Source organism: Saccopteryx leptura, chromosome 6 (genome assembly GCF_036850995.1).
Source record: "Saccopteryx leptura isolate mSacLep1 chromosome 6, mSacLep1_pri_phased_curated, whole genome shotgun sequence".
NCBI lineage: Eukaryota > Metazoa > Chordata > Mammalia > Chiroptera > Emballonuridae > Saccopteryx > Saccopteryx leptura.
In genome coordinates, this window is record NC_089508.1 from 1748126 (window position 1) to 1775669 (window position 27544).

At 65.8% G+C, this 27544-nt stretch overlaps 1 protein-coding gene across 1 annotated transcript; it reads left to right on the forward strand.

Moving 5' to 3' along the window:
- The first annotated feature begins 1137 nt into the window (after positions 1-1137).
- Positions 1138-26785, forward strand: AKT1 (AKT serine/threonine kinase 1). The gene is made up of 14 exons (XM_066341745.1): positions 1138-1387; positions 4406-4521; positions 17752-17880; positions 20298-20409; positions 20627-20774; positions 21126-21257; positions 21331-21396; positions 22226-22294; positions 22509-22634; positions 22743-22871; positions 22955-23169; positions 23913-24000; positions 25608-25710; positions 25855-26785. The coding sequence occupies exons 2-14, from the start codon at positions 4476-4478 to the stop codon at positions 25932-25934; spliced, it is 1443 nt and encodes a 480-aa protein (XP_066197842.1). The 5' UTR covers positions 1138-1387; positions 4406-4475; the 3' UTR covers positions 25935-26785.
- The last annotated feature ends 759 nt before the right edge of the window (positions 26786-27544 follow it).

Sequence of the window (27544 nt, forward strand, 5' to 3'; positions counted from 1 at the left end):
GCTGGGCTGCACCTGCCTCTGATTCAGATGAAGTGTCTATACCCCCCCAGGCCGAACTCTGACCCTTGAAGAACAAAAATGTCCTCCCCCACAATACATACCATCTCTAGGAAGATAACTTACTGTGGACTTTTTTTTTTTTTTTACAAAAGGGCTACTATCAACTCAGAGGCCTCAGGCTAGGGGGAGGGGCAGTTGTAGGAGAAACTCGAGGCTCTAGGGGAGGGCCAGGGAGGGGTCAGAGGTGGAGTGCTGTTTGCAGGGTCCTGGGAATCTTTTCGAGGATGGGGTTAGGGTCCCTCTGCCTCTGGTCCCTTAGCTGCTGTCCAGTGGACTGTAGGTGCCTGGAGCCCATTGGGACAGGGAGGGTCCTGGGCCCCCTCAGCTGTCATAGCTCTTCCTTTAGAGCCTGCCCCCAACCCAGCTCCTGCCTTGGGTGTCTGTGCCCTGCCCAGGGACGGCACCCCAGTCCAAGAGGATGTCAGCCACGGTCTGTGTGCCCTCTTCTCCCTCCGTCACCAGGAGAAGTCCGCATCCACTTTTGTAGAGGCCACGTGTCAGTATCTTCCTCCTGGGGGAGGGGAAGTTCCTGGAAGCCCCCCACACTGAAGGCTGGGATCCCCTGTCCATCCAAAGCCTGGCATTCAGCACATAGACTGGTGACTCCATGGCCTTCTCGCTCGTGTCCGCAATGCAGCCAGCCTTCCGGGCCCACCCCCAGTGTGACCTCCGCAGCCTTCTGCACAGCGGGGCAGGGTCCTCCGCTTGTGTCTTTCCGGACAGTCGTGGCCGCTCCCTCCCTGGCCTTCAGCGGGGTGGTGGTGGGGGGCTACCCACTCGGGGCATCTTCTGATGTCAAACTAACCTGCAGCCCCCCGGGCCCCCACCCGCACCCCTTGGAGGCAGAAGCTGGGATTCGCTCTGGTCGCGGCAGCGTGGGGGCCGAGAAGGGCAGCTCATCGGACAAACACGGGAAACTGAGGCCAGGGAGGGCGTGGCCGGGGCCTGGCCGGGCGGCGCGAGCTGGGCTGGCGGCCCATCCCGGCCCCGGCCCCGGCCCCCGCCCTCGCGGTCCGGGTTGGGGCGCCGGGCGGCGGAGGCGGATGTGGGCGGGCGGCCGGGCGGGGCGCGCGGGGCGGGGACGGGGCGGGCCGGCGGCGGCGGGACGGAGCGGCGGCGGCCGGCCCAGCGCGCGCGCAGCAGGCACCGGAGGACGCGAGCCGCGGCCGCGCACGAGTCCCGGGCCCGGCGCGAGGCCCGCCCGACAGCGCCCGCCGCCGGCCCGCGCCGCCCAGCCCGTCCCCGGCCCGGCCCGCGGGGATGCGGAGCGGCGGGCGCCGGAGGCCGCGGCCCGGCTAGGCCCGCGCTCGCCCGGACGCGGCGCCCGGTGAGTCCCGCCCGCCGCCGCTGCCGCCGGGGCCCGGATTTCCTCCCCGCGCCGCCGCTTTGTTCCCGGCCGGCGGGGCCGGGGCGCGGGCCGCGCAGCCGGAATGGAGGCGCGGGAGCAGGAAGTGGCCGAGCGCGGCCTGGGTGGGGAGGGCGCGGGCCGGGCGGGCCGGGGGTGCGGGCCGGCCCTGGCCTCCCTCTTGACCTTGGGGAAGCGGCCCGCCGGCCCGCGAGGTCCGGGCCAGGGCGGAGGGGCGCGGCCGGGACGGGCCGGGGTCGGGACCGCCCCTGCGGTGGGGGCTCCTAGGGCGCTCTCTGGGCGCCTGGCCAGCGCTGCCCGGTGCACCGGGGGCGCTCAGGGGCCTTAGGAAAAGAAGCTGGCCCCAGCCTTCGTTCAAGTTTATGGGTGGGCCCTTGGAAGGAGACCTCATCTTCCCACAGATAAAAAGTTATCCGTGGCGCCCAGGCCAGTCCACAAAGGAGGATTCACTAAACCCTCCTGGGCCTGAAACTGCTCCCTGACCTGGGTGGGCTCTGGAGGTGCTGCCCACCCAGCTGGAGGTTGGAGGCTGGAGGGTGGCAGAGTCTTGGTTCCCAGATTAAGGGGTTTTGGGCGGAGTGGGGGCATGGACCTGTGCTCCAGGGCCGAGGACTCCTGCCTTCTCTCCTGGGGCCCTGCCTGGCTCCAGGCCGCCCCTGACTGCCCTGAGTCTCTGCTCCAATTGAAGGGTGGGTGTTTGGGTGAGGGCTTGGTTCCCTGCTCCACCAACGGAACATACAGTTTACAAACCAGTGTTTTGGGGGGCAGAGCACAGATTATTTTTGAAAAAGTTGTGATTTTAATAATAATAGCTGTCATATGGTTATGGTCAAGGCACTCAGCCCAGAGGCGGCAGGAAGCAGGTCCCCTTGGTCCTGCCAGTCCTGTGCAGAGGGAGGGAGAGGCAGCCGGGTGCTGGGTGGCTGTGGACGTGTCTGTACAGAGGCATACCATCCTGTGCGTGTGCACAGATATATTTTTACACATGGGTTCTGGACAGCTGTCTGACTCTGTCAGCAGCAGGCCCTGCTTAGGCCCTGGTGGGGGGTAGGGGGACAATCAGAGGTCTTTGAGTCGGACCCTCTGCCTCCGGGCCACGCCCACGCAAGTGTCACCAGAGAGCCCCTGTGCCCAACATGCTGGGGCTCAAAGCCCCGTCTCGGGCCGTATCTTCCCGTTAAGACCCATGGGTCTGCTGAGCACATTGGCACTTTCTAGACAAAGCCTGTCTCCCCTGTCCTGCCCTCAGATACAAGGCAGCTAGTGGGGTCTAACCGCTGTTCTGTACTTAGCCGCAGATAATCAGTGCAAAGCACCTTTTCCTGGGTGCCCAGCCCCTGCCTCAGGAGGCCAGTGAGGTGGGCTGCCAGAGAGTGTTTAGGCGGCTTAAGAAAGACCCATATTGGGATCCATTCCAGGGGCTCTCAGGAGTCTCCACCCGGCCTGGGGGTCCCAGAGAGCAGTCTGTCCAGGTTTGCCCTCTAGAGCGCCTGTCTGGAAGGGTAAGCAGAGGACTGGGATGCCCAGAATGGGTGATGTGGGACCTGGGTTTTGAGGGATGCCTAGGAGTTTATCCAGCAGGGGAGCCGTGGGGAGGGCCATACAAGATGAATGGCTAAGTGTCTGCTCAAGAGAGGGCTACTGCTGGGCCACTGTGGGGCGTGTGTCCGTCCTGTGTTTGTGTAGTGCCCCCCCACCCCATTTGTTGCCTCCTGAATGCTGTAATTATGGGTCTGTAACCACCCTGGACTGGGTGCTCCTTACAGACCGGACCCGTCTGAGCCTCTCTTTGTCCCCAGCGCCCAGCGCTGAGCCTGGCAAAACCAGAGGTGCCTGGTCTGCATTGGCCAAATGAATGAAGGAGATTCAGGCTGGCGGGGGTACTGTGGTTTAGGAGGGGCCTGGGGTTTCTGGGCGGGAGGTCACATTACCCTGGAGGTCTCACGCTGCGCCAGCCGCCACATTCTGGCCCTGCCTTCTTTTTTTTTTTTTTCTTTCTTTCTTTCTTTTTCTTTTTCTGAAGCTGGAAATGGGGAGAGACAGTCAGACAGACTCCCGCATGCACCGGACCGGGATCCACCCGGCACGCCCACCAGGGGGTGACGCTCTGCCCACCAGGGGGCGATGCTCTGCCCCTCCAGGGCGTCGCTCTGCCGTGACCAGAGCCACTCTAGCGCCTGGGGCAGAGGCCAAGGAGCCATCCCCAGCGCCCGGGCCATCTTTGCTCCAATGGAGCCTTGGCTGCGGGAGGGGAAGAGAGAGACAGAGAAGAAGGAGGAGGAGGGGTGGAGAAGCAAATGGGTGCTTCTCCTGTGTGCCCTGGCCGGGAATCGAACCCGGGACTTCTGCACGCCAGGCCGACGCTCTACCACTGAGCCAACTGGCCAGGGCCTGGCCCTGCCTTCTTCGTGTTTGCGTCCCTCCCCTTTTCCAGTTTGGGTCAGGAAGGAGGGAACCTGTGCCCTGCCCCAGGGACCCCAGCCAGTGGGTGGGGAACACTATGGATAGGGAAAAAAGGCATCTTCAACAGGGGGGTGGGGAGGTCGTGTGCCTTGGGCTGAAGCAGTCAGGGGCTGCCTGGAAGAGGTGGCATTTGCTGGTTCAGCAGGTTAGGGAGGCTGGGATATGCTGGGAGGGCCTTTTGGAAATGGGAGTGATGGGCACAAAGGCCAGGGGAAAGTTGGTATGGGTAGGCGAGGGGCACAGGGAGCTCTGAGGGCCTAAGGTCCAGAAGGGCAGGGAGGCCAGGCCCAGGAGGCAGTGCAGTAACACGAACTTTCCATCAGGTGCCTGGGCAGGAAGAGAGCGAGGGGCAGAAGCTGAGCTGAGGGGTGGCCGTGATCCTGAGGGCTGTTTTCGGGTGGGCTGCAGGGGACCCAGGCCAAGACCCCTGGTGTGGTGGGTCTCCTGGGCTCACCGCTGGGTCAGAGGAGTGGCCGCAAGCCGACACAGCCTCACACTTCTCTTTGCTGCCCCCAGAGGCTGTGGGCGCTGCTGGGCTTGGGGAGCCCCTACCGAGAGAGGAGGACTGTGAGCAACCAGCGGCACCATGAACGACGTGGCCATCGTGAAGGAGGGCTGGTTGCACAAACGAGGTCAGTGTCCGCGGGGCGCGGCCTGGGCTGAGGGTCCGAGGCGGGCCTGCAGCCTTCCCCTCAGGTGGTGGGTGCTTTGGCAGCCAGGGTGGCTTGGAGCCCAAGCCTGCTGGAGAGGAGGGGAGGGGCCTCCCCACAGCTGCTGGGCCAGCCCCGGTGAGCGTCCTGGGCACCCTCTCTCCAGTGGTATTCAAGGCACAGCCTTCCAGGACCCCCCCTGGGTGAGGGGATGTGAGAGGCTCCAGGCCTGAGGCCTGAGGTCTGGCATGGGGTTGGCAATGGAGTGGCCGTATGGCGAGGCCCTGTTGGTGGGGACCTCCATGGCCACTTCCCTCCCCACGTTCCTGGAAGGCAGTGAGGACGCTGGGGCCCGTCCAAGGCCTGGCTCACTGGTGGCCCAGGGCACTGCCTGAGGGCTCTTGAGGGCAGGGCAGGGCAGCGTGGTCTGGCCCAGCGCCTGCCTTGTGCCTGGGCTGTGGGAGGACTCACCCACCCGGGGGCTGGGACCCGGGCTGTGTTGGGCTGCATCCTGGTGTCCGCCCAGCCTCCCCTGTCCTCACTCACGTGGCCCTGCGCCGAGGGAGGCACTCGGGCAGGAGCTGTGGCGATGAGAGCTGAGACCTCGGGCCCCTCACCATCCAGCCCTGCCCACAGCCCCCTGCCACACCGCCCCCTGGCGCCCAGGGACAGGCAGTCAGGGGCAGGCCTTCCATCCAGGTGCCCTGGGCGAGTCACGCTCTCCTGCCCCAGGATGGAGGTTGGCCAGCTAGGCCCCCTCGTCTCCTCAGCTTTCAGACCTGTTCCCTCCCAGAGTGCTGGCGACCCCACCCGGGGGCTCCCCCTCACACTTGCCCTCCAGTGGGTTGTGTGAGGGTGTCCCTCTCCCCACCCCAGGATCCCGCAGGCTGTGGGACGGGGAACCTCAGACCCTGACGGAGAAGACAGGGACGTGTGACAGCAGTGGGTGTCATGGGGCTGGGTTTTGTGGGATGCATAGGAGCTCCCTGGGAGTACAGGGAGGCTGCAGCAGCTGGAGGTGGGCCCTGACGGAGAAGACAGGGACGTGTGACAGCAGCGGGTGTCATGGGGCTGGGTTTTGTGGGATGCATAGGAGCTCCCCAGGAGTACAGGGAGGCTGCAGCAGCTGGGAGTGGGAGGCAGGAGAATGATGTAAATGACATTGGGGCTGCAGAGCTCGAAGGGGGGGGTTCAAGGATGTGGTCAGCTGTGTGGTTTTAGAGCTCGCTTGGGCAGCTGTAGGGAGGACAGTACGCTGGCCCTTGAGACGGAAGGGAGGAGGCTGCAGGGGCCTGCAGTCCGTGGGGAGCTCGTCTCCCGGCTTCCTCCAAGGCCTGCAGCACCTACCTGCCTTTGCAGTCCCCTCCCTAAGGCGTGCCCTCTCCTTGCTTCCTGGGGGGTCCTGCTTCCTGGGCTGCCCCCCGACCCCAGGTCCTGCTCTGTCTGCCTCACCTCACAGCCCTCTCAGGGTTGGGGACCCCACTGGACACGCTGGCCCTGGCCTTCCCTTCTGTGCCTGGCGGCCCGGAAAAACCCAGACTCAGCACCTCCTAGCCTTGGCAGACGTTTGTTGACTGAATGTTAGATTAGGAACTGGTCCAGGCTATGCCTGGGCCCCAGGGCTTCCAGGGCCCCTACGCCCATCCCTGGGCCATCCCCCAGCCGGCCAGACTCGGTCAGGCGGGCCCTTGTGACACCTGCCTGACTTTAGATGGCTAGACGTCATGAGTGCCTTCTGAGGCGGGTGGGGGGAGGGCGTCAGGCCTGAGGGACGTCCTGATTCGGACACCTGGTCATGTGTCTTTCTCCAGCGGCAGGTCCATTGGGCTCGCTGGGCCTTGGTGTTTCCATCTGTGTAATGGGAGCGGTGGCAGGGAAGGCCGGGAGTAGAGAATGTGGTTTGTGGGGACCTAACTCAGGGTGCACCCAGGCCCCCTGGCCTCCAGGTCAGGAGAGGGCGCTGTGGCCCCGCCGTGGGTACTCTTCCTCCTGCAGCCCAGCTGTGTGCCATCGCGGCCAGTGTGTAGGGTGGTGGGCGGAGGGCGCGGGAGGGGACCGGGCTGGTGCAGGTGGTTGTCCCACTCCACCTGGGCCCCTCGTCCCACCTACCCTGCCTGCCCCCGCTCACTGAGGACGGCCTGTCCTTGTGGGCACCCCTCATTACTCCCTGCTCCCCATTCCTGGGGCTCTCTGGGATCCCCGGGGGTCACAGGATCTTTCTGCTGTCCCCAGCCAGCTGCCTGCCCCCCAGACTCGGCCACTGTCATGTTCTCTGCTGTCCTCTCACCCACCCTTTGGCTGGTTTGTTCCCCACAAACATTTGGGCTCTTCCATGTGCTGGACTTTGGGGTGACCCGGTGAGAGGGCGGAGGTCACAGGGTGGGGAGTGGGTGGTTTTTGGTGAGTTGTTGGGGGAAGCAGGATGACCCCCAATGTGGGGTTGGCGGTACAGGGTGCCGTGAGGCAGGGGAGGAATGCAGGTTTTCTTTGGGGGCTGTGTGCTGGCCTTGGACAGAGGCAGGAGGCAGGTCCCCTGCAGGTGTGAGCTCCACTCCGCAGACAGGCCGTGACGGCCGGGCGGCCGGGCAGGCGGGCTGTCTGAGCCTAGGGCGGCCCTCGCCACGTGTCCTTGTCTCACCCAGCCTTTCCAGAAGGGCCCGCTTCCCTGCCACCCCCTCTGAGAAGCCGTCCAGAGCCACCCTGTGTCACATCTTCCTCCTCCAGCTCCTGGCTGACCCCGCTGCCCGGCCCAGTGCCTCTCGGGAAGCGGCTGGAGGAGGAAGATGAGGCCTGCTGGGGGGGGGAGCTGTGGGGCTGGGAGGGGTCCTCGTTCTGACCTGGGGGTGGGCAGAGGTCCCCAAAAGCAACCCTGGTGGGAGTCTTCATCCCCTGCCCCTGGTGCCCAGGCCTGCCCAGAGTCAGATCCGGAGCATGGGCAGAGGTGGGGGAACTGTGACTGTCTTTCAGGGCCCAGAGTCAGATCCGGAGCATGGGCAGAGGTGGGGGAACTGTGACTGTCTTTCAGGGCCCAGAGTCAGATCGGAGCATGGGCAGAGGTGGGGGAACTGGGACTGTCTTTCAGGGCCCAGAGTCAGATCGGAGCATGGGCAGAGGTGGGGGAACTGGGACTGTCTTTCAGGGCGTAGCCCCCAGCCCTGCAGACCCGGAAGCCCTGCCCCGTGCCCCTCCTCCTCCGTGGCCCTGTAGGTTAAGATGCTGCCGTGGACGAGGGACTGCACCTGTCCTTTCTGCGTCCAGCCCAGATCCTGGCACATAACAAGTGACTGCATCCAGGAACCATGTGGGCAGTGTGGAGAGGTGGGGTGGCTGGTCCCATACAGGGCAGACCCCCGGGTCTGGGCCTCTCCCACCTTTTGGGGCACTGGGCACCCATCTCTGGGGAGTGACCTGGGGGTCATGTTCTGGGGGTCCTAACACCATGTGCTTTAGGCCAGAGCATCAGTGGGGGGCATAGGTCAAGTTCTAAGCCTGCACTGACCTGTGAGACCCAGGCAAGCCCTCTGGGCCTCAGTGTCCCCCGTGTGTCCAGCGGGGAGCTGGACCCCAGGAAAAGTTAGCCCAAGCTGCTAAAGGCTCAGCAAGCCTTGAGGTTGTTGTGGGGCAGGTGGGCAGATGTCCCTTGTGGGCATGGAAATCCCGAGCCCCGATGTCCCTTGTGGGCGTGGACATCCCGAGCTCCAAAAGGATGTCCCCATTATGGGCAGACTACTTGTGCAAGAGCTGGATGCTCTGAGTGGCGGGGACACCCTGCATGACGGTGGACATCCTGAGTGGCGGGGACACCCTGAGTGGCGGGGACACCCTGCATGACGGTGGACATCCTGAGTGGCGGGGACGCCCTGCATGACGGGTGGACACCTTGAGTGGCGGGGACGCCCTGCATGACGGGTGGACATCCTGAGTGGCGGGGACGCCCTGCATGACGGGTGGACATCCTGAGTGGCGGGGACGCCCTGCATGACGGGTGGACACCCTGAGTGGCGGGGACGCCCTGCATGACGGGTGGACACCCTGAGTGGCGGGGACGCCCAGCATGACGGGTGGACACCCTGAGTGGCGGGGACGCCCTGCATGACGGGTGGACACCCTGAGTGGCGGGGACGCCCTGCATGACGGGTGGACACCCTGAGTGGCGGGGACGCCCTGCATGACGGGTGGACACCCTGAGTGGCGGGGACGCCCTGCATGACGGGTGGACACCCTGAGTGGCGGGGACGCCCTGCATGACGGGTGGACACCCTGAGTGGCGGGGACGCCCTGCATGACGGGTGGACACCCTGAGTGGCGGGGACGCCCTGCATGACGGGTGGACACCCTGAGTGGCGGGGACACGCTGCATATCCTGAGTGGCGGGGACACCCTGAGTGGCGGGGACACGCTGCATATCCTGAGTGGCGGGGACACCCTGAGTGGCGGGGACACCCTGCATATCCTGAGTGGCGGGGACACCCTGAGTGGCGGGGACACCCTGCATATCCTGAGTGGCGGGGACACCCTGCATGACGGGTGGACACCCTGAGTGGCGGGGACACCCTGCATGACGGGTGGACACCCTGAGTGGCGGGGACACCTTGCATGACGGGTGGACACCCTGAGTGGCGGGGACACCCTGCATGACGGGTGGACACCCTGAGTGGCGGGGACGCCCTGCATGACGGGTGGACATCCTGAGTGGTGGGCAGTGCAGCTCAGCTCCAGCCGTCGGTACCAAGTGCTGGTGGGCGGATGTTGCTGAAAAATTCGCATTTTCAAAGATTTGGTCTATTTTGTTTACACTTTCCTGATTTTTGGAGGTTGACAGTTTAAAAAACCAACCCTGCTCCATCCAGGGTGTAGGTCTGTCTGAACTTGACCTCTGGCCTTTGTTGTTGTTTGTTTCTGGTTTTTTTTTAGTTTTTATTTTTATTATTTTGTATTTTAGTATTTTTCCGAAGTGAGATGTGGGGAGGCAGACAGACTCTCACATGCGCCCGACCAGGATCCACCCAGCATGCCCACCAGGGGGTGATGCTCTGCCCATCTGGGGCGTTAGCTCCTGAGGCAGAGGCCATAGAGCCATCCTCAGCACCCAGGCCAACTTGCTCCAATGGAGCCTCGGCTGCGGGAGGGGAAGAGAGACACAGAGAGGAAGGAGAGGGGGAGGGGAGGAGAAGCAGATGGGCACTTCTTCTGTGTGCCCTGGTGGGTATTGAACCCAAGACTTCCACACGCTGGGCCGATGTTCAACCACTGAGCCAACCGGCCAGGGCCTCACCTTCGGTTTTGTCCTCAGACAGTGCTCGGGGCTGAGGCTATGGCCTGACTTTGCGCAGTTTTGGGGCGTGCCCTGAAGTCTGCCCATCTGCCCGTCTGCCCACTTTCTATTATGCCAGGGTCCCACTCTCAGAGCCCGTGGTTGAGACAGGCTGACCGGACCAGGCGAGCCAGGATGGAGGGCAGCTAGACGCAGGGACACGGGTGAAGGAAGGGGCCAAAGGCCTTGGAGAACAGGCCCGGGCAGGCAGCGGGGTGTGGGCCTCAGGCACCTGGGCTCACACAGGCTGGCTGCTGGCCTGGAGGGACCTGGCCCAGGAGTGGGGCCGCCTGTCCTCACTGGGCCCTGATCTGACAGGCCAGGGTTCAGGGACGGGGTCTGGAAGAGCCGCCTGTGGGAGTGGAGTTCCCCTGCTCCTAGGCCCTGCCTGGAAGTGGCCACCTGTGGTCTGCTGGGCATCTGCACTGTGTGTGTCCGTGCCTCAGTTTACCTTCACCCCAGGAGCTGCTCCGGGCAGGGAGGATCTGTGCCCTTGGAGCTCAGGGGGTCTCAGGCTGTGCTGTGCCCCCAGCTCTAGGCCAGAGCGGGGACCCCTTGCCACCCCGCTGAGCTGGTCCCCGGTGTCCTGGGGCCCCTCCCACCCGGGGCCCCTCCCACCCGCCTCCCTCACTGGCGGCTGGACCTGCTTCTCACCTCGTGTGGCCCTGAGATGGGGAGATAGCAGTTCCACATCCCTGACATGAGCCCCGCTCCACCCTGGTCCAGGGGTCCCTGAGGAGTCTGGGGGGTGGGCATGGAGTGTGCAGCCTGGACCCCCTCTGGCAGAGACACACCAAGGAAGGAGGCCTGTGGAGGCTGTTGAACCCACTTCTGAGCACAAGCTGCTGTGAAGGCCCCCAGGGGCTAATGGTGCCACGCGGGTGCCGCCTGTGCCCTGCCTGTGTGAGGGCCCAGCAGGGCGCCGAGGGGGCAGGCTGCCGTCGCCTGGCAGTCAGGTAAGGGACAGCCTCGGTCTCGTCCTGGCCCCGCCTCCGTGGCTGCGGCTGGCTGCGGTCTCGGCAGCCCCCTCGGTTCACGGGGGCAGCCCGTAAAATGCCCCACATCCAGAACTGCCCCCAGAGGTCGGCCCTGACAGGGCGGCCAGGGCCACAGCGGGAGCAGGTGCCGGGCCTCCGCTCGAAGGACAGCGCCTGGGAGGGTGGGCGCCTGTCCCTGCAGGCGGGCCCCTGGGCCGGCGGGCTGCGGCCGAGGAGGTGGCCGTGGCTGAGGCCGGCCGGCTGGACGGTCTGCGTCGGGCTGCGTTTCCTGTTTTGTGAGTGTGTTGAGTTATCCCTTCAGAACAAACAACAAAAGAGGAAGCTTCGGCCTCTCACTGGGGAAGGGGAAGGCTAGGAGATGCTGCCCGCCCCAGCCCTGGTCCCTGGACCGGTACCTGGAGGTGGCCCGGGGGAGCCCTCTGGGCCCAGCTGCTCTGCAGGCTCGATGCGGGGGGAGGTCGTGGAAGGGGAGGGCTCGGGGCCCTGGGTGGTACAGCCTCTGCTGACACCCCACTCACCTTAAGCAGTAGAGTGTGTGTTGTGCAGAAGGGAAACTGAGGCCCGGGCCGAGAAGGGGCGGGAAGGGAGTGCGTGGTCCCGGCCCCATGCCCGGGCTGCCCACCCCCGGCACTCTGCGGCCCTGCGGGGTGGCATCTGCCCAGTTCCTAGAAGGGCTGTGAGGGCAAGGGCAGGCGCTGGCCTGGCCCCTCTGCCGTCCCCACTGCCCAGGCACACCCGGCCCGTGTGGGCCCAGCGCTCTCCCTGAGTGCCGGCGTGGCCCTGCTGCCGTCCCCTCTGCCCAGGCACACCCGGCCCACTGTGGGCCCAGCGCTGTCCCTGAGTGCCGGCCTGTCCCTGCTGCCGTCCCCTCTGCCTGGGCACACCCGGCCCGCTGTGGGCCCAGCGCTCTCCCTGAGTGCCGGCGTGGCCCTGCTGCCGTCCCCTCTGCCCAGGCACCCCCGGCCCTTGTGGGCCCAGCGCTCTCCCTGAGTGCCGGCGTGGCCCTGCTGCCGTCCCCTCTGCCCGGGCACACCGGCCCGCTGTGGGCCCAGCGCTCTCCCTGAGTGCCGGCCTGTCCCTGCTGCCGTCCCCTCTGCCCAGGCACACCGGCCCGTGTGGGGCCAGCGCTCTCCCTGAGTGCCGGCCTGTCCCTGCTGCCGTCCCCTCTGCCCAGGCACACCGGCCCGTGTGGGCCCAGCGCTCTCCCTGAGTGCCGGCCTGTCCCTGCTGCCGTCCCCTCTGCCCAGGCACACCGGCCCTTGTGGGCCCAGCGCTCTCCCTGAGTGCCGGCCTGTCCCTGCTGCCGTCCCCTCTGCCCGGGCACACCGGCCCGCTGTGGGCCCAGCGCTCTCCCTGAGTGCTGGCCTGGCCCTGCTGCCGTCCCCTCTGCCCGGGCACACTGGCCCTCTGTGGGCCCAGCGCTCTCCCTGAGTGCCGGCGTGGCCCTGCTGCCGTCCCCTCTGCCCAGGCACACTGGCCCGCTGTGGGCCCAGCGCTGTCCCTGAGTACCGGCCTGGCCCTGCTGCTGTCCCCTCTGCCCAGGCACACTGGCCCGCTGTGGGCCCAGCGCTGTCCCTGAGTACCGGCCTGGCCCTGCTGCTGTCCCCTCTGCCCAGGCACACCCGGCCCGCTGTGGGCCCAGCGCTGTCCCTGAGTGCTGGCCTGTAACTGAAGCCGCTGGGTGTCTCTGTGCCCATTCCCGGGGCCATGGCTTCTGCCCGCATACTGTGCCCAGCCCGGCCCGGCCTCGCAGCCCCACCAGAAGGCCCCTCAGTCCAGACCCGGTCCTGGGCAGGTTGGCAGAGGGCAGTGGGGTTGCAGGCTAGGGGTGGGTCAGCTCCCAGGAGCGCCCCCCCCTCCCCCAGCCCTTCACAGCCTCTCCTTCTGCCTTCAGGGGCAGTGCTTTTATTTATTTATTCTTTTAGCAAGAGTCAGAGACAGGAAGAGAGAGACGAGAAGCATCAACTCGTAGTTGTGGCACTTTAGTTGTGCATTGATTGCTTCACCTATGTGCTTTAGCTGGGGGGGTGGGGGGCTCCAGTCCCTGCTCACACCGGCAACCGTGGGATCATGTCAGGGAGCCTGCAACTCAAGCCGGAGACCATGGGGTTTCCCAGGTCGATGCTGCCCCATCCGATGCACCACCAGGGGCAGCTCTTGAATGTAAGACGTCACAGGGCTGCAGCTCAGAATGGGGGATGGATGTGGGGCTTCGGGGAGGAAGCCCAAGTAGGCTGGGACTGCAGCCCCTCATCTTCTTCCCGGGGCTCCCGCTGGCCCGGGGGCCTCGGCTGGTGGCCCCATCGGGGGTGGCGGTGGTGGTGGTAGTGGAGGGTCTTGGAGCACTGAAGGATGCCTTTGGTGGGGTCCCAGGGCACAGACCCACATGGGGGAGCCTTGGTGAGGGGCTGGGTTTCACGGCCAGCTTGAGTTTGGGGGCATGAGGGGCGAGACCAGGGTGGGTGTGGTCAGGGACATGAGATGACAGGCTTGGAAGGTGAGGGGACCCAGCCCACCACCATGTCACAGAAGGGAAGGGGTCAAGGGAGAGAGTGTCCCGCTGCATCGCGGCTCTGAGTCAGGGCAGGAAGAACTAAGCGGGCCGCTGCGAGGTGCAGGCCCCGACTCCGGAGGACGGGGGTCCCTCCTGGCCTGGCCCCCTCCACGCAGGGGCTGCTTTTTCCTGGGGGTGTCAGGAATTGAGATGCAGGGGACGTGTTTCCAGCTCTGAGGGAGGGGGTCTGGGTGTGCCCAGCACCCGTGGGGACTTGCCCATGTCACTGTCCGGGGGCCACCAGAGCCCCGGGAGGAGCCCACGGGCACCCCTGCTGCCCTTTCCCAGAGGCGTGTCTGCAGGGAGGGCTCAGCATCCTGGCACGTGCCCCTGCCCTCTCCTCCTTCGTCCACACTGGCCTGGCGTACGTGCCCTGTCCCCATGTGGACCCCGAGTGGTGTCCTTAGAAGGCTCAGTCCCGAGGGTTCACCCGACATGCGGGGTGGGTGCGGCCCCTCTCGCCCCAGCCCCGGCTCTGGGACTGTGGTGGGCAGTCTGTGGTCTCGCGCGTCCTGTTGTGGGGACACACGGGGGGCCCCGCCTGGCATGGGCAGAGGGGCCCCTGGAGGTGACCCCTGACCAGCGGGCGGCGATCGATGGGCTGCTGTCAGCAAGGCCGTGTGCTCGCTGTGCTGGGGAAGGTAAATGGGCGCCCGGCAGCTGTCGGCGATGGCTGTGTCGTCGGCGGGGGCCGTGCGGCCCCGCTGTCAGCTGGCGGCGCTCCCCGGGCCTGCTGGGGCTCGCTTCGCTGTGGAGAAACAGCTCGGTGCCGCCTGGCACCCTGCCAGCGCCTGCCACCACCACCACCGCCGCTGCGGCAAAGTGTTTATCCAGCAGTTTCCCCGAGAGCTGGGGACTTGCAGAGAAGTCGCAGAGCCCAGGGCGTGGCGGCTGCGTGGCCGAGGAGGCCCAGGTGCCGTGGGCCGTGGGCCATGGGCCAGGGGAGGCCGTGTGTGGCGTGCTGCCCCAGGCTCCCCGGAGCCCACGGTCCCAGCCCAGTCTGCGGACTTGGAGGCTGACTCCGGCGGAGCCCAGGACGCATGCGTGGCTGTCTTGCTCCCAAGCCCTGGCCGTGTGGCCCACGGGGGTGATGTGGGCTGTGGCAGGACGAGGCTGCTGACAATGGGTCCCCTCCCTCAGGAGTCCCGAAGGTCCCTGGGGATTGAGGTGACCAGGATAGTGGGGGGGACCTCTAGTGGAGGACACACAGGGACCCTGAGGAGGTGGAGCAGCCCTGGTTGAACACAGGAACCTGGCAAATCTGCACGCCCCCAACCCGACCAGGGCAACTGCCTCCTGGGACCTGGAGTCCTTGCTGTGGGTGGGCTGCTTTGGGGGTTGAGGTACAAGGGGCACAGTCCCCTCCCTGGTGGCTGGGCAGCATGAGGTCAGCTGTGCTGTCCCTCCCTGGCCCACCCCAGCCCAGGACTGGGCTTCTGAGAGAAGCCCGAGGAGGGACTGAGTTCCTGCCCATCCTGCCTGGCCGCTACCTGGCTGGCAGTCCTCGGGCTGGGGTGGGCACCAGAGCCCCGTCCCCGTCAGCCATGGCTGCTGTGTGCTTGCTGGCAGCGGTGACGGGGCTGGTCGCAGGGCTGCGCTGAGGCCCTCCCTGGGCGGGCTCCCTGTGTGGTCTGCAGTGTTTGCACGGGGTGGGATTGGGGGCCCTTCCTGTGTCCTGGGCTGAGTGTTGGGTGTGAGGGGCAGCGATGCAGGAGGCAGACCTTGGGCCTATGCATCGGCCAGTTCCCGCTGCCCACCAGAGTACCCGGAGGTCACCCTGGTTGTGGGCGGGTGTGTGGCCTTGGGGAAGCTATGGGGACCCCGTTTAGGCAGCGGCATCCTGAGGGCAGACCCCGGTTTGTTCCCTGCCCCTGTCTGTGCCCAGAGTGTGGGCTCCACGCCTTCTACTGCCAGCACTGCGGGCCCCTCCCCCGTCCACAGGGCCCCAGGCAGGTGCTGGCCCACGGGGTGGCCACCTCCTCCACTGCCCCATTCTGTGTCCTCTAGGCCTGGGAGTGGGCGGGGCCCGCTGCCCACCTGGGGTCCCATCTGGGCTGAACTCATTCAGACACAGGCCCCGAGTGACCCCCTCCCTGCACCTCTGGGGCGGGGCATCGGAGACACGGAAGGAAGGGTCGGTGTCTCAGAGCTCTGCCCCTGACCTCTCAGCACCCCCAGGGTTCCCACAGCTCCTGCAGGGCTCTGTGCTGGACAGTGAGGGTCGGGGGCCAAGCCAGGCCCTGTTCCCCTGGGTGTCCCCTGGCTCCTTGGCTTGGCTGGGTGGGGTGTGGGTGGGTCAGCGTGGGCAGTGGGGCCCGGGGGCTGCTGGAGGGCCCAGCAGGCTCCTGGCCCATCTCCCTGGACACCTCACAGCTGAACCGGGTAGGGTCCCTGTCCTCTCTTTAGCCTCTTTCTGTGCAAGCCCCTCTCCCCACTCCCCAGCTCTGGATTCTAGAACCTGCCCAGCCCCGGGGGTGGCTTGTGGGGTACAGGCAGGTGGAGGGTAGGGGCAGGGTCACGTGGCCAAGGCGGGTCCTGGCTGCCCGACCAGTAGAGTGGGGACACTGAGGCCCGTCCGGGTGCGGGTCCCACCGAGTACGGGTGACAACGAATGCCAGCTGCACGTGCCCATGTGGGCTGGGGGCCGTGCTGGGCACTGTGGGGGCCGGCACAGTTGGCACGTGGAGATGGATTTGCGGGCTGCTGGGGGGGGGTGCACTCGTCACTCTCCCTGCGCAGCGAGCGTCCCGGCGAGCGGCAGCTGGCGGGATGGCAGGCACTCCATCAGGGGCCCGCTGCTCCAGACTGCGCGCAGGCGGGTGGGAGTGCTCGGCAGGCGGCCGCTCCGCACGGGGGCAGGCGCACACACCCAGGGGCTCGCTCTGCTCCAGCCCACCCGTGGCACCGTGGGGAAGGGGGACTAGGCGGCTGGCGGTGCCTCGTGGGGCTGGACCGTGGCCGTCTGTCCCCAGGGGCTCGCTCTGCTCCAGCCCACCCATGGCACCGGTGGGGAAGGGGGACTAGGCGGCTGGCGGTGCCTTGTGGGGCTGGACCGTGGCCGTCTGTCCCCAGGGGCTCAGAAGGCAGGCCTGGGTGGAGACCTTGCTCAGTGCTGTTGGGGTGGGGCAGGTGAGCTGCCTGGGATCTGGGCCTGGCGGCGACCCCCCCCCACTCCTGGAGCCAGAGACACGGCCTAGGGATCGGGTCAGCTCTGGGGAAGGGCGCTGGGGGTGGCTGGAGCCCCCATCTCTCCAGCTTCTCCCCGGTGGCCCAGGGTCATGGAGAGTGAGTGCGTGCCCTGGGAGGCCATTCCCAGGGGCACCTTGGTTGGAAGGTGGGGGTGGGGAGCAGGACTGGACCAGGCGGTGGGTCGTCTGGGTGGGGTCTTTGCTCCAGTCCCGGGCTTAGCGTGGCCCAGAGCTCAGGGACCTCAGCCCCCTCCCCGCCTGCCCGCTGGCTCTGACTCCTCTGAGGAAGTAGCTGCCTCATTAGTAAGTTCTGCGCTGTTGTTCAAACTCCTTGCTCGGCAAAATGTAAATGAAACGTTTTTTCTGGGTGTCAGTATGAAAAATGACAGTCGCTCGAATATCACAGAGGACATCTGGTCCTGCTCTGGGAACGCCTGTTTACGGCTGATGTCGCAAAACTCGGGGAAACTTGGCCCCTGTACCTGGGTGACCGGCGGGTGCGCTGTGGGGGCCCAGGGCTGCAGGTGTGGGCTCGAGGACCACATGGCCGTCTCCGGGTCTGCCTTCCCTGCGGTGCCCACGACAGTGCTCTGGGTCCCGGGATGGTGAGTGTGGTTCAGCGGGTGTTGGGGGCTCTGTCCCGAGTGCCCAGCCGGGGGGTGAGCTGTAGGTGGGCCTGTGTCTGCCGCGCAAGCCCGAGTCTGAGTTTGGTGCCCGTCCTTTTGGCTGGGGGTCAGCTGTGGTGAGCTGCCCGCTTGCCATTGTCACTGCAGTCACTGTTTTAGCCAACACATGGCCCGGTGGGGAGAGTTCTTGGTCCTGAAGCCCCCAGTAGGTGGCTGGAACTAGGGCTGGAGCTGGTGCCTGCTGGGAAATACTCCTGACTTGGTACCACCTCCTTCAGGAAGGAAGGCCCTCTGGATTGGGCCAGCTTCCTGTCAGTTGTGCCCTTCCCCCCAGGTCCAGGTGCCCACCTGGCCCCTTTCCAACACAGGTGAGGGTGGGGTCTTCCCTCCCGCTCCTGTGCTCGCATATTTGGGCATCCTGGGTGTGTCTGGCCTGGTACAACCAGCTGCCTGTGTGCTGCGGGGCTGGGGTCTCTTGGGGGAGGGAAGCAGGGTCCAGCAGCGACAGCCCCGCACGCCTCTGTGTCCTTAGGGGAGTACATCAAGACCTGGCGGCCCCGCTACTTCCTGCTCAAGAATGACGGCACCTTCATCGGCTACAAGGAGCGGCCGCAGGACCTGGAGCAGCGAGAGTCCCCTCTCAACAACTTCTCCGTGGCACGTAAGTGAGCCTGCGGCCACCCTGTGTGGGAACCGGGTGCTGGGCCAGCCCTGCCTGGGCAGCAGCCCCTACATGGGTGTCCCCCTGGGCCTCTGGGGTGTGTGGGAACCGGGTGCTGGGCCAGCCCTGCCTGGGCAGCAGCCCCTACCTGGGTGTCCCCCTGGGCCTCTGGGGTCAGCCGGCCACCCTGTGTGGGAACCGGGTGCTGGGCCAGCCCTGCCTGGGCAGCAGCCCCTACCTGGGTGTCCCCCTGGGCCTCTGGGGTCAGCCGGCCACCGGGCCAGCTCTGCCTGGGCAGCAGCCCCTACCTGGGTGTCCCCCTGGGCCTCTGGGGTCAGCCGGCCACCGGGCCAGCCCTGCCTGGGCAGCAGCCCCTACCTGGGTGTCCCCCTGGGCCTCTGGGGTCAGCAGCTGCTGCCAGGGTCCAGGCTGGGCAGTGCTGGCTCTGAGTCACCTCAGGGACCCGTCCGTGGAGTGGTCCATGGTGTTCTTGCTCTAGAGGGCGGGAGGCCTGGCTGAGTGGGGGCAGAGACCAGCCTGGGGCAGCTGGTGGAGACCAGGACCTGGGTCAGGGGCAGGACGAGTGTGCATGAGGGACACCCAGTTTCCTGGGACTTCTGTCATGCCAGGCAGAGCCTGTGGCTGTGCCCTTGAAAGTTGTCAGAGGCCCTGGCCCCCCTGTGGAGCTGTTTACTTTTTCCTGTCAACTGGGGTGGGGGAGAAGGGGACATGCCTGGTCTGGGAAAGCTTGCAAAGCTGGGTAAACTAGCTCACATGAGGGGAGACCCAGGAGGCCGCTGCCGCCATCCTGGCATCCTCGTGACCATGTGGGAGGCTGTGGCTGGGCTGGGAGCTTCCAGGCTCTGAAGGAAGCTGGACCTGGGCCAGGGCTGCATTGCTGGGGGACGAGACCCCTTGGGAGTGCTCCCAGGCCAAGTGCACTAGGATGGGGAGGCCCAGAGGCCCCAGGCAGGGGGGCTGCCTGTGCAGTGGGGAGGGGCCGGGGCTCCCGCCAAGGGTCAGAGCTGTGTTGGCCCGGGATGGGGTGGTGCTGGGGTCTCCGTGAGCATGGGCTTCTCTCGGGGATGGGTTCAGTGGTCAGGGACGAATAGCCGAGCCCTGGGATGGGATCTGGGTGCCTGAGCCCCAGGAGCACATGGTGCTCTGCAACAGAGACTGAGAAGGCCTGTGATGGCACAGGCCACTCTATACACAGCTCCAAGTTCCCTCCTGGCCCCGGGCCTGGCAGACTGCTCCCTTGTGCTTGGCTCAGCTTGGCGGGGCCCCTGCTATTGCCAGGTCCAGACGCTGGGATGTCCCTGCACGGGCCCCATGCCCCTCCTGCCTCAGAGGCTGGGCCAGAATCCAGCCTGGGAGCCCGCAGCACGCCCCGCTCATTCAAGCTTCTCTCGGCCCTGACATCCCCTCAGTTCCTTGGCACTGGGTGTGCCTGTGCTCCAGGTGTGCGTGTGTTCCGGGTATGCCTGTGCTCCGCGTGTGCCCTGCTCCATGTGTGCCTGTGCCTCAGGTGTGCCTAGGCTCGAGGTTTTCATGCTCCAGATGTGTGCGTGCTCCAGGTGTGTGTGCATGCTCTGGGTGTTCCTGTGCTCTGGGTGTACATGCTCTGGGTGTGTATGTGCTCCAGGTATGCACGTGCTCCGGTGTGTCCGTGCTCTGGGTGTGCATGTGTTCTGAGTGCGTGCCTGTGCTCTGGGCGTGCGTGTGCTCCGGGTGTGCCTGTGCTCCAGGTGTGCATGTATTCTGGGTGTACATGCTCTGGGCATGCGTGTGCTCTGGGTGTGCCCATGCTCTGGGCATGCGTGTGCCCCGGGTGTGCCCATGCTCTGGGTGTGCGTGCTCTGGGCGTGCGTGTGCTCCGGGTGTGCCTGTGCTCCAGGTGTGCATGTATTCTGGGTGTGCCCATGCTCTGGGTGTGCCCATGCTTGTACGTGCTCCAGGTGTGCCTGTGATCTAGGGGTGTTTGTGCTCGAGGTCGGCCTGGGTGGTGGAGGTAGCATCAGTCGGCGGTTGTGTCTTCCAGCTGACTCCAGGCCAGGCAGCCTCCACCTGGGATTGGCCCTGTGAGGAGGGGGCAGTGTGGCTGGCAGTGGGCAAGCTGCTTTCCCGCAAGGCCCCACCCAGTGGGCCCCCCTATGCTCCTCCCCTGCGGCCTCGTGTGCGGCAGGGGCTCAGAGACTGCAGGGACTGTGGGAAGGCCTGTTGTGGGGTGGGCTTGCCCGGCCGACACCAGGCAGGGGCAGTCCGCATCACCGGTGTCTGAGTGGGAACGGGGTCCCAGCCCCACTCTGAAGGGAGGGGACTGAGGCATGGAGCAGGGATGGGACAGGGCTTCCCAGGACCGGGTGGTGGGGTCTGGGGCATGTGCCCAGGCTGTTCACCTGTGGCCACACCCCCAGAATGCCAGCTGATGAAGACGGAGCGGCCGCGGCCCAACACCTTCATCATCCGATGCTTGCAGTGGACCACGGTCATCGAGCGCACCTTCCACGTGGAGACGCCCGAAGAACGGTGGGTGGTGGTGTGCGGTGTGGGCAGGCGGGTGCCGGTGCCCCCAGTGCTCCTGGCTGCCTCGCTTCCCAGGGCTCCCAGGCCTTGGTGGAGGGGCATGCAGTCCTTCTGGGGCTGGCAGCCTCTTCGGGGCTCTCTCTGGGGCTGCCGAGCTGGGCTTTGGGGGTAAGGCTCCAGGCCTGGGCAGGGCTGGGGGCCTCAGCTGACTGCCCTGCAGGGAGGAGTGGACAACCGCCATCCAGACAGTGGCCGATGGGCTCAAGAGGCAGGAGGAGGAGATGATGGACTTCCGGTCGGGCTCGCCCAGTGACAACTCGGGGGCTGAGGAGATGGAGGTGTCCCTGGCCAAGCCCAAGCACCGTGTGGTGAGCCTGTCCCCCACCTCTTCAGGGGCCTAGTGGCCACAGGTTCCCAGCGGGCTGGCTCCAGAGGGCCTTGGTGCTCTGGGACCGCCTCCCACCCAGCTCCGTTCCTGGGTTGCTCCCTGGAGACAGCACAGTCCGACCACCAGCAACCCTGTGTCAGAATGAGGCAGGGACGCTGGGGTTCCAGAGCCCTGGGCACTGTTGCTCCAACCACCCCCCTGAACCCCATGCTCTGAGCTGAGGTTCAGAGCCCCATGTTCTCCCACGAGCCCTGGACCCCACCCTGTGCCAGCCCCGAGGATGGCCATGGTGGTGACCCCAGTACCGTGACCCCACCTGCTACCCCCTCAGACCATGAACGAGTTTGAATACCTGAAGCTGCTGGGCAAAGGCACCTTTGGCAAGGTGATCCTGGTGAAGGAGAAGGCCACAGGCCGCTACTACGCCATGAAGATCCTCAAGAAGGAGGTCATCGTGGCCAAGGTTGGTGCCAGCCAGGGTGGGGGGGGGAGGGGTGTGGGGGTGGAGGGCGGGCGCTCACCGGCCTCTCTTCCAGGACGAGGTGGCACACACGCTCACGGAGAACCGCGTCCTGCAGAATTCTCGGCACCCCTTCCTGACGGTGAGTGGCCCCTGGGGTTCCCTGGGCCCCCAGGCGGGACTTGGCCCTCCTGTGACCAGCATGCTCACGGGAGCCAGGGGCGGGTCAGGCAGGCGCTCACCAGCCTGAGTCTGAGGAAGGACTTCCTGTGCCCCCGGGAGATGGGGAACTTCCTGGGCTGCAGCCCTCGGGCAGCAGTGGGCAGACCTCCGAGGGGTCGGGGTGGAGGTGCCTGGCACAGGCCAGGGGGCTGTGCTCGCTGCCCCCAGGGATACTCGGCCTAGGAGGACGTGTGGGAAATCTGAGTCTTCGGGAACGAGGAGGGCAGGAAGCTGGTGTGCCAGGCTAGGCCAGCTCCTGGACAGCATGGGTGGGTCGGGACTCAGGCCCTGGGCAGCGGGGCCCGGCCTCCAGGGTCTTGCTGGGCCACACTCACCTGACCCAGCTCCCAGTCCAGGGCCCCAGGCCCTGTTCCCTCTGCTTAGCGCACAAAATTTGTCTCTTGTTTGCACTTTCTGGGAAGGGCTCAGCTCCAGCCACTGATTAGGTCCAGGGCCAGCACTGTGGGCAGGAGTCGGACACTAAAAGCAAGGCTGCGTGTGGTCTGAGGTGGGAAGCCGGTGGGCCGCTGTGCCTGGGAGACACGTCTTCCCCTTGTCAGGGGCTAAGGCTGGCCCTGCTGGGGAGCCTGCAGATTCACAGAACGTGTCAGCTCTGATATGCCAGCTCCCTGAGCCCTGACCCGGCCCCCACACTGCTCATGGGGAGCCTGGCCTGTGGAGCAGCGTTGTGTCAGGTGGCATCCCTGCCTGGATCAGGGGGCCGTGGTTCCAGCCTGTGTCCCTTGCAGGCCCTGAAGTACTCCTTCCAGACCCACGACCGCCTCTGCTTTGTCATGGAGTATGCCAACGGTGGCGAGGTAGGGCTTCCTAGTGGGGGGGTGACCTTCTCTGAGCCTTGGGGTACCTCCCAGTGCAGCGACGGTGCTGCCACCCAGCTGCAGGGGACCTGCCCCTGCGTGTACCACCGCGAGGCTCCCAGCCCTCCCCCAGGGCTGGGTCTCAGGCCTGTCCGCGCCCCCTGCTCTGTGAACGGGCTTCGGTGGCCAAGGCTCAGGCTACCCCGCTCCGCAGCTCTTCTTCCACCTGTCCCGGGAACGGGTGTTCCCCGAGGACCGGGCCCGCTTCTACGGCGCCGAGATCGTGTCTGCTCTGGACTACCTGCACTCGGAGAAGAACGTGGTCTACCGCGATCTCAAGGTGGGTGGGGCTGTGGGCGGGACCACCGGCGGTGGGGGTGGGGCCTGGGGCTGTGGGCGGGGCCTGGGGCTGTGGGCGGGGGCGCTGACCGGAGGTTTGACCCCGCAGCTGGAGAATCTGATGCTGGACAAGGACGGGCACATCAAGATCACCGACTTCGGGCTGTGCAAGGAGGGCATCAAGGATGGGGCCACCATGAAGACCTTCTGCGGGACCCCCGAGTACCTGGCCCCAGAGGTGCGCACCTGCTGCCTGCACATGCACACCCTCCCCCCAGCCTGAGTCCCGGTGACCTGTGACTGTGCCTCGTGTCCCCTCAGGTGCTGGAGGACAATGATTACGGCCGTGCGGTGGACTGGTGGGGGCTGGGCGTGGTCATGTACGAGATGATGTGCGGCCGGCTGCCCTTCTACAACCAGGACCACGAGAAGCTTTTTGAGCTCATCCTCATGGAGGAGATCCGTTTCCCGCGCACGCTCAGCCCCGAGGCCAAGGCCCTGCTGTCCGGGCTGCTCAAGAAAGACCCCAAGCAGAGGTGAGCCACCCCCACTGCTTTCCAGGCCACCAGCGGGCCAGACGGGTCCCTGGAACCCAACCTCGTGGCCCCTCAAACCTGCTCTGGAAGACCCCACCCTCCCAGCATGCCCTCCCGCACAGTGCTTTGTACCTGCTGGGGCCCAGCCGGAGGGCTGAGCGGCCCCACACTGCCCCTGGCCCACACTGCCCCTGGCCCACACGGTCCCTGGCCCCACACTGCCCCTGGCCCACACTGTCCCTGGCCCACACTGCCCCTGGCCCACACTGCCCCTGGCCCCACACTGTCCCTGGCCCCACACTGCCCCTGGCCCCACACTGCCCCTGGCCCACACTGTCCCCTGGCCCACACTGTCCCCTGGCCCCACACTGTCCCCTGGCCCCACACTGTCCCTGGCCCCACACTGTCCCTGGCCCACACTGTCCCTGGCCCACACTGCCCCTGGCCCACACTGTCCCCTGGCCCCACACTGTCCTTGGCCCACACTGCCCCTGGCCCACACTGTCCCCTGGCCCACACTGTCCCCTGGCCCACACTGTCCCTGGCCCACACTGCCCCTGGCCCACACTGTCCCTGGCCCCACACTGTCCCTGGCCCCACACTGTCCTTGGCCCACACTGCCCCTGGCCCACACTGTCCCGCGCTGTCTGGCAGCCCAGCCTCCCCCAGCAGAGGGGCCTGGGGGGTGGCCTGGGCCCTGGCGGCAGGTGGGGCGCGGTCACTGTGGCCTCTGTCCCCTGCAGGCTTGGAGGCGGCTCTGAGGACGCCAAGGAGATCATGCAGCACCGCTTCTTTGCCAGCATCGTGTGGCAGGACGTGTACGAGAAGAAGGTGCACACCCACCCTCCCTCTCACACCTGTGTGCTCCTGTCCACTCACAGCCACATCCTCACAGCCACCTGTCCACACAGACGTCTTCACGTCCACCCGCTCACCTGCACACACACACACACTGGGTCACACTCTCCCAGGCCTCAGAGGCTGCACCCCGTTTCCTCCTGACTGCTCTGGCTGCCCGTGAACTGGCGGGGTCCCGGTTCTCTCCCGGGAGGAGCTGTGTACCTGCAGACTCCTGCAAGTGATGCCCTGTCAGGTCTGGCCATCAGGGTTCCTTTCCCTGGTCCTGCAGGCTGGTGGTTGACTGGGGGCACTACCCTGTTGTCCCAGTTCCTCCCCTTGTCTGACCTCAATCCTTCGTGCTGCAGGGAGGGCCCCGGCCTGCCCTCTGGGCTACGGAAATGGGACAGCACCTGCCTGTCTAGCTCGTGAGGGGGGCCTCTCAGGAGCAAGTCTGCTGCTTTCCGCTCACATCCCTCTGCCCTTCACCCTCTCGGGGACTCTAGGAGCCCCAGGCCCTGGTCCAGGCTGGTGTGGTGGCCCGACAGGCTCAGGAGGGCAGGTGTGCTGGGCACCCTGTCACCGAGCACACTCAGCTCTGTCTCCAGCCCATCCCTCCCCTGCAGGCCAAGCCACCAATGGCTGGCTGGGAGACTCTGTTCTCACTGCGACACAGGGCACCCACACCCCACCCAGGTTCTGGCCCCCAGGCCTCCTGCCTCATGGCCCTGCCCTCCAAAGGCTTGACTCCTGCCCAGCTTTGACCAAAGACCCCCAGTTCACGAGGGGCGGCCACAGCAGGCCAGGGGCTGGGGGACATTGGGGGGTACACATCCCTTTACAGTTACCCTTATGTCCTGGGTCATGGTGAGTCCTTTCTGCAGCCAGACTCAGCCAGGCCACACTGTGGTCACTGAGCCGTGCATGAGGCTGGGTGGGAAGTTGCAGGGAGGCCCCAGGAGCTGTGTGTGGTCTGGGGGACATATCAGGGTGAGACCTGGACAGAGCGGTCTCCCTTGTGCCCTAGGGCCCCTGGTTGGGGCTGGCATGGCTGGGCATGAGCACTGGCCTCCTAGGGCTGCGGTGGGTCCCCTGCAGGAGGCCTGGCTGCCCCGTGGGCCCAATGCATGGGAATGCCACTCAGCAGCGCAGGTGGGCTGAGGGACCATGGGAGTGTGACTGTGCTGCCCTTACGAAGGATCCCAGTGGAAACCCCCAGCAGCCAGGCTGGGTTGGTCAGGGGGCGGTGTGGGTGGCCCCTGGTGGGGAAGCCCACCCTGCACACCACCACCTTCCTGGTGTGTAAGAAAAACAGAAAGGGAAATGAGAAAGCTAGGAAAAAGTGAACTCTCTCCCCTAGTGGGTAGGGGCCTGGGGGAGGAGGTTCTGCAGCGCTGGCATGCACTACCGCCTGTCACCTGTAGGGGCCACTGTGAGCAGGGCTCAGCCTGCCTTGGTGGAGCCTCTTTCTTGGAGCGCTCTGGGTGGGTGGCTTGTACCACCCGAGTCAGTGCACTGGGCTCCGTCCCCTGGGGCAGTGGTCAGGGTGGGGGGCTGGGTGGTGCAGAACCGGCCTCTAACCTGCCCACTACCCCCCCCAGCTCAGTCCACCCTTCAAGCCCCAGGTCACGTCGGAGACTGACACCAGGTATTTTGACGAGGAGTTCACAGCCCAGATGATCACCATTACGCCGCCTGACCAAGGTGAGGGGCCCGCAGCTGCTCTCCCAGGGAGGCCCGTGGGACTCAGCTTAAACTGGAAAGGTCCCCTCTGGAGGGTGGTGGTGAGGGCAGGAGGGCCGCTGGACTCTGCCCCAGGTCTGAGCTGTGCCTCCTGCCTGCCCACAGATGACAACATGGAGTGCGTGGACAGCGAGCGGAGGCCCCACTTCCCCCAGTTCTCCTACTCGGCCAGCGGCACGGCCTGAGGAGGGCAGAGGGGGTGCTGGCGGACGCCGCGTGGGCAGCCACACGCCCAGCCCAGCTCTGTGGAGGGGAGAAGCCCGCACGGAAGCGTGGACTGAATGCTCTTCTGTCTGGATGCGCCTGGAGCCGCCGCTCCTGCGAGATGGATGGTGACTCGCCGGGCGGGGCTGCCGGCTCCGGAGGAAGGCTGGCCTACGGTTTCCTTAATTTATTTCCTCCAGTTCTCCAGACGTGGCCTCGGCCTTCAGACGGTGAGAGTCACGTAGGAAACGCTGAGGACTTCTGCAGCCACGTGCAATTGGGGGTCCGGGTGGGCCCTGCCTGCCGCTCCTCAGTCCCTCCTGCCAGCTATCCTTGGCTGTCCCCTGTCCCCGCCCAGCCCAGAGGCACCAGAAGCAACCCAGCTGTGGCATGCTGGCCCGGCCCAGCCCCTCTCCCTCGGGCGGGGGCACTTGGCAGCCCCAGCACGACAGTCCGAGGACAGTGGCCCCTGAGATGGGCCTGGGCTGGGGCTCCCCTCTCAAGACAGGAGCAGGTTAAAGCCCGTTGCTGTGTATTTCGCTGTCTGTGTGCATTTGGGGGGGGTCTAATCTTAGAGAAGAAAGCCCCTCTCTCCCGCCCCCCTCCTTCCCTTCGGGATGTCTCACCCCAATGGCTTCCCCGGTAGCACCAGTCCCGATAGAAGCTTCACTGTCCCGCTGCCCTGCCCGCGCCCTGGAGGGGCCGTCACTGTGTCCTCCGCCTCAGCCAGACACGGCGCTGCACCATGGCGTTTTTTTACATTCAACTTTAGTATTTTTACTATTATGAGACTTTCCCTCCGAATTCCTCAATAAAAATGGCTTTTCAACTTTGTGGCTTGTTTTGCTTGGGGGCACCCCGTCCTTCTGGCCCTGGGGCCCCAGGGAAGCTTCTGAGGGAAGATGTCCCACCCTAGCTCCCACAGGACTTGCAGGAGGGGGTGGCCCTGGCTGCCCCTGTCCTCACTGGCTTCACCCTGCCCCATGCCCATGGGCCACCTGACTAGCAGAAGGGACCCCGCAGGACCCAGAGTGGACCAACGTCATGCAGAGCTGGGGGTGTCCCATCCATCCCCCGCCCGCTTCCTGCAGAACAGCTCAGCAGGATGGGCTGCGGCGCCACCTGGTGGTGAGGATAAGAGCCAGCCACCCAGCAAGTGACACGGGCCTGCATTTGACAGGACCCAGAGCAAGGACCTGGCTCCCGACTCCACAGTGTCCCTGGGGTGGGGGACAGTCCCAGTCCTCTGGCTGGTCTCCCTTCACCTCAGTTTTTGACAGGCCGTGAATTACATCACAGCAATGATGCGAGCACAGCAACCGTTAATAGCAAACGTCACACACAATGTCCTGGAGGTCACACCCAGGTTTCAGATAACTGCGTAAGACGGAACTGGGCACCTCGTGGAGAACGGCAGAGGCCCCTCAGGTGTTAACACAGGACGACCCTCCGCCCCAGCGACCCCACTTCTGGGCACACCCCCTGAAGAACTGAAAGCAGTGACTGAGACGCCAGCACCCGCAACGTTCACAGTGGCATCAATCCCAGTCGCTGAGACGCCCATGCAGCTCAGCGGGCACTGTGTGAGCTG